General features: G+C 34.7%; 1 protein-coding gene across 2 annotated transcripts in view; it reads left to right on the top strand.

Annotated features, from left to right (window-relative positions):
- Window positions 1–6,215, top strand: part of LOC110330766 (sulfotransferase family cytosolic 1B member 1) — an 18,879-nt gene that overhangs the window by 979 nt on the left and 11,685 nt on the right. The window contains exons 1-4 of one of the 2 annotated variants that reach the window (XM_029545278.1): window positions 773–854; window positions 1,861–2,023; window positions 2,392–2,520; window positions 5,481–5,578. In XM_029545278.1, the coding sequence (XP_029401138.1) occupies window positions 1,873–2,023; window positions 2,392–2,520; window positions 5,481–5,578 (378 nt within the window). In that variant the 5' untranslated portion in view covers window positions 773–854; window positions 1,861–1,872. Of the gene's footprint in view, window positions 1–772; window positions 855–1,860; window positions 2,024–2,391; window positions 2,521–5,480; window positions 5,579–6,215 lie in introns of those variants that run through there. The other variant, XM_021211065.2, reaches the window with a different exon arrangement.

Raw genomic sequence — 6,215 nt, 5'->3', positions numbered from 1 at the left:
TCTCTCTCTCTCTCTCTCTCTCTCTCTCTCTCTCTCTCTCTCTCTCTCTCTCGTGTTTTTCAGTACTGTGCCTCACAAAGAGTTCTGATCAAAGAGACAGGTCTTTTCATGCTGAGAATCTCTCAGTCTTAACATCAGATGACTCCTAAAGTACATATTTTTAATCCTATTTTAATCTCTTGAATGTTCCTCCTAGAATGAATTGTAGGTACTTTAATCTTAGGTTATGTCTCTACTTGAATGAAGATTTTGTACGTTGTGTAATTTATAAGTGGAAAAAAAAAATTGCCATAGCTTTTCCTGCATGACTTAAAAGCTTTTTGTTAGCATATTCCATATTTTACAGGGAACACCAAGTTTCAGCAAATCTGGCTCAACACTACTAACCATTGGTACCTTTTCTGTCCTCTGTCCTGTTTGTCCTATAATACTGAACTCAGAATTAACCGTTCTGTCTGTTCACTCAGCCTGAAAACTGGTAGGTGGCAGAACTGCTCATGCATGCCTTGCCTGGTGTGGTGGCTACGTTCAGAGATGCGTGGATTGTTCTCATGGTGCACACTTCCTTTACTGCTGTCAGCGTTTTCCTGTGTGAGGAGCTTGCGGTTCAAGTGGAGAAGAAATAATTCCTTGACTTAAAAGAAGTCCCCTCACAAATTGAAAAGACTCTTATATGCATGGGTTGAGTCACAGCTCTTTTAAAACATAGGGCTGAGCCCAGAGTACATAAGCAGTATGAGTCAGTGAGCAGGCCAAAGTCCATTCCTGGTGGCCACTCCTCCATTGTGAGCCTGGGCAGGCTAGTGCTGCTTCGTCATTCTGAATACAAAATGAAAGGCACATCTTAAGACTGGGTAAAGAGGTGATTGGGGTGAAGAATCTTGGAAGAGAAACTGGGAAGGGAGGGGGCAACATTTGACATGTAAATAAAACAACTATTAAAAAGACTGGGTAATGAATGGCAATAATGGGTAAAAAAATAATTAAAGCAATATATTTTCTTGACACTGAATCCACTTTAATCAAATATATATCTATGACCTACGTTGTTAGAGATTAATTAAAGTGACTTAGAATCATCTTTCTCAAATTTTAAGGCATTGCTTATTACAGAGAATTTCAGGATCCCATTAAAATGTAGATCCTAAGTCTACATTAGGACCTGCATACTGTGAATTTCTAATAAGATTTCAGAAGAGACCAATAGCACATGTATTTGTACATAGACCAGAACTTATGTCTGATATGTCAGTTTATGTTATAAATATAAAACAGTACTAGAAGCTAAATTAAAAATTAAGACGTTATGGGTAACTTAATCAAATTTAAAAGAAATCAAAATACCTACCATGCCAAGGTGTGCAATATAGCTGAAGTCTACATTTGCATGTTTGGGCCTGCACAGAGATTTATAGCATCCTGCATCATTTCTTTAAGACTAGTGACAAAGAAACAATTCCTAGAAGAGGACAAACTGTACACAGGGCTTTCCGTTTAAAACTCAGAATGACAATAAACTAACTCTAACGTTACCTCCATTTACACTAAAATATCAGCTAAAGTGCTGATATTTTACTGTAAATGGAGTGTTGGGTTTTTTTTTAGCACATACCTATGAAAAATGACTTAATTCACTGAGGCATGATCCTCCTTCTCTTAAAAGCTTCTTTTGAAGTCCTTTGTTCTGTTTTCAGACAGGCATTTTTTGCCCTTGCCAGTCTACAGTGTTACACCCACAAGATACCCTTTGTGTTTCTGTGTGCACTGTGATAAAGTCAAAGTTCACTTTGTATTATAGTCTTAAGTTTAACACTTGTTACACAGAACCTAATTTTTACTCCTTCTATTCCTTCTGTTCAGCCAGCTGCAAAAATGAGTACAGAAACAGAAGACGTTTGGAGAAAAGATCTGAAGATGATCCATGGCTATCCCATGATCTATGCTTTTGCACTCAATTGGGAAAAGATTGAAGAGTTCCAGAGCAGACCAGGTGACATTGTAATAACCACATACCCTAAATCAGGTGAGTCCTTCGTCCTGAATAATCCAGGTCTAATCTGCCTTTTTTTGTCTTACATTTTTCTTTTATTCATGTGTATGTGTATAACTGTTTGTATGTGGGGAACACATGTATGTATGTGAGTGGCCACAGAAGTGAGATGAATTCTATCTTCAGAGCTCGTATGGGAACTGTGGAGGGACATGTTAGAATTTAGAGGGAGGGATGGGAGGGGCAAATGATGTCATGGTGTTGTAATCTCAAAAAGCATTTATTTAAAAAAAATCACAAAAAATATTTCATGTTTACATGTGTGAGTTTCTCAAAGTGTAAATCATCAAATAATAACCAAACCATTAAGACAAAGAAACTGATCATGGCATCTGTTACAGGTACTACTTGGGTTAGTGAAATTGTAGACATGGTTCTAAATGATGGAAATGTTGAAAAATGTAAGAGAGATGTTATCACCTCCAAAGTTCCAATGCTGGAACTGAGTGTTCCTGGAGTAAGAATATCAGGTAAGATCAGATTATAATTCTTGCAAGAGTCTTCTCACCTAACACTGTCCTATTTGTAATTTCAATTCAGAATTAGAAGAATAAAGAAAGAAAAAAGAAACAGAGCGCAGATGTTTGCATAATTATAAAGAATTACTCACTTATTCTATAAGTTGTTGAATTATTAGTAAAATATGCATCTTCTCATCAATGAATGTACACAAATATTGTAACATTAGCAAGTAAATTAACTTATATCAATTCTACTACTCTCATAGAATGAAAGAATAAAACTGAACAAGATATAATCATAAGAAAGATTGCCTTAGATGGCATATTTAATTCTAGCTGCACGTAATTACAGCCCAAAGTTATATGGGTATTTGGAGCAAATATAATGTAGGAACCTGAAGCATCCAAGTGTTAATGATTGATGCATAAGAGACCTTGGGGCAACACATGGAGTAAAGCAACAGTGGAGGATAAAAGGAAGTAGTGGGGGGCGAAGCAACTTGAAATCATATAGTGTAGAATTAAATATTTAAATGTGAAATGCTTAAAAAGTCTTTAATTTTATTCTAAACATGGTAGAGAAGACGCTGAATCGATTTAGCCTTTTGGGAGTCAGTCATTGAGTGGCCTTTTTGTTGTTTAAAATACAAAGTCTACACAGGTGGCTATATGAGATTGAATTTGTATTGCTAGAGATACACTTTAGATTGCCTGGCTGATAGATCACCTAAGAAGTATGAGGAAAATGAAGAATGAAGGATGAGTCCAGAAGTTTTATTTAGGTCAACCAAGTGTTCTATGAAGCCAGCGGTTTATTGGGAATCTTGGAAAGGATGAATTTGGGTAAGGTTATTAATAATTCTGTAGAAAATGTTAATTTCGTGTATTGAATATTTTAAATAATCACTTGAAAGAGATTTTTTGGCAACTTTCAGCCTAATTAGCCCTTGGAAGCAAGGCTGTTGACCAAATAAAATGTAATCAAAATATAATGGTTATCCATAAAAGTTCCATCATGAAGAGTTTGAGATAGTGGAGATAACACAACTGTTAAAGCTAGGAGAGACTGGAAACTCCTGGTTATACAGGCAACCGTAAAATGTCATTTTAAGTAAACCTTCTGAGAGCCTAGATAAGAAGACAGAAAAATGGGAGTCACCCTTCCCATACTTCAAATTAAACAGCAGAGTATAAACCCCTTACTGTCCTGGAGAAGGCCCATAGCAATAAGGTTTGTAACTTCCAGAGGAAGGCATCTGTTGGGTCTTAGTTGTGGTCTAAAATAGAAGGTAAAATAAAGGCTTGAAAATTAACTACAGCTTTAAAACCATAGAAAAACATAACACCAAATAATGTAGATATGGGAGTCTGAGATTACTGCTGAAGGCAGGGTTAAAGGTTCAGTCCATTGCCATAGAGAGGTCCGTTGAAGTTTAACTAAGAGATGAGGGTGGTATGTGGATTTACTCTAGAGCCAGTTGTGGATACCTGTGACAGCCTAAGAATAACAGAGGGAAACATGCCTATAGAAGATTACGGTTTTCATTTATCTGTACTAGGAAACATTGTGATCTGATGTTGAATTTTCTATTTCTTTAGTTAATATCCTCAGATAAATCCAGTAAATCCAATCTCCAGTTACATTTAAAAGTCACACCATACAACATTTGATTTAGAATCAGTTTATCCCAAAGATTTAAAAAGATGCTCAAATGAAAAATATGTTATTTATCTAAAACTCTAATTTAACTAGCCACCTTAGATTTTTATTTAATTTTCATGACCTTATTTCTATTGTTATAAAAGAGTTGTGTTTAATATTTGTTGTGACCATGGAGTTCAGTCAACAAGATAGTCACTGGTAAATGACATAAATTGCATTCCTGTTCTGAAAGAATTTCCATTCTATTACATATTATATGTTGTATATTTTATTATCATATTTATATACTGTTTATTATGCTATCATATGCATAATAGATTGAGCATAGGCAATAAACATGAGAACAGTGGGTTGAGTGCATTTCTTTTGTGAAATAATGCCTATTAAAGAATAGGTTGCCATGGACATCTCTAAATACTCAAAGCTGGCCTTGAATTTAAGATTCTCATGCCTCACCCTTCTGAATATTGGATTAAAACTTTCAGCCACAATGACAAAGTCCATGCAGTGTTACATACAAGTAAGTATTATACAGACCACTGTAGCTGGATGTTGTATTATAAATTATTATAAACAATTAAAGCTGTCATATTATAAATTATAAATGATTAAAATAAATGATTGTTTGGACTTGATTAATCAAATGTAAGGGGTTTTCAAGAAAAATACACTCCTAGGCTGAAAATAACAAGAATATGTTCTATTAACAGGTAATTTAAAGATTAGAGTAGTTTTAAGTGATATTCAATTTAAAATATGCATAAGACTTTAAGATTTGTATGAAAGACATAATAGAAATACATGTGAAAAATTCTTTAGAAATAGATCCAATAAAATTCCAAGTTACTAAGTGTGATTTACTCCTCATTTTTGGAATAAAGAAAATAAAACAAGACTCACAAATAGTTTAAAACTATCTCACAAGGAGTAAATGATATATATTTTAACACACTGAAATAAATGTCCAACAGTACACTGTTACCTGTCGACTGACTATCTCCTGGAACTCTGAAAAATGACTGTAATTGATTTAAAATTCACCTGCATTTAATATTGCTCAAAAAATGGAAAAATTCTTGGAGGACAGTAAGATAACCCAGCAGGAAAAGGTAATTGTTGCATACTACAAGAATCTGGAATCCACACACACACGCACACACACATGCACACATGCATACATGTGCACATATATGTACATGCACAAGTACACAGTAAAATAGCGTTTACAAATATTCGTGGGAAAGATGAACAAATCTGAGCTTCTTTGATACTCTGATTTTTCTGTGGTTTAAACTGACATCCTCAGGTGTTGAACTCTTGAAGAAAACTCCATCACCTCGGATAATAAAGACACATCTCCCAATCGATCTACTCCCCAAATCCTTCTGGGAAAACAAGTGCAAGGTACATTGGGAACTACCAGTCAAGCTTCCAGTTGAACCCGGTCCATTTCTCTATTCTTATTGTGAGAAGTATTAGCTTGCTTTGTGATACAGAGAACTGAACTTCACTAGAAAGTGCTTGATTTATTTTTTTCTTTTCCCTATCCTCCCATTTTTCCTCCCTCTCCATCTTTCCTTTATTCTCTCTTCACCTCTTCTGGTCCCTTTCCTTGTTTCCTCTTCTCTCTTCTCTTCTGGTTCCATTTTGTTTGTTTGAGAGGAGGTATCACTATATATTCCAGACTGACCTTTATGGCTCTCCTAATCTTCCTTCTCCAGTCCCCCAAATTCTATAATAATAAGTGTTTGTCACTATCAACAGTTAAGATTTTAAAAATTCATTTCAATTTATGTATATGAAGTTTCTAAACTTAAATGTAACAGTTTAATATTGCCACTTTTATCCCCTTTCTGCCCCATGATCATGTTATTCTACAAAGAATATTGAGAAAAGAATATGTATTCTTTTCATAATGTTTGTTGACATTATTTAGTGAAATATTTGTGACAGTTTACTCAGCAAGAAATTTCAAGTTCTTCAATAGTTAATCGTCTTTCTTTCTTTCTTTCTTTCTTTCTTTCTTTCTTTCTTTCTTTCT

This window comes from Mus pahari, chromosome 13 (genome assembly GCF_900095145.1).
Source record: "Mus pahari chromosome 13, PAHARI_EIJ_v1.1, whole genome shotgun sequence".
NCBI lineage: Eukaryota > Metazoa > Chordata > Mammalia > Rodentia > Muridae > Mus > Mus pahari.
Note: the sequence above shows the minus strand (reverse complement) of the source record. Positions and strands in the feature narration are given on the sequence as shown.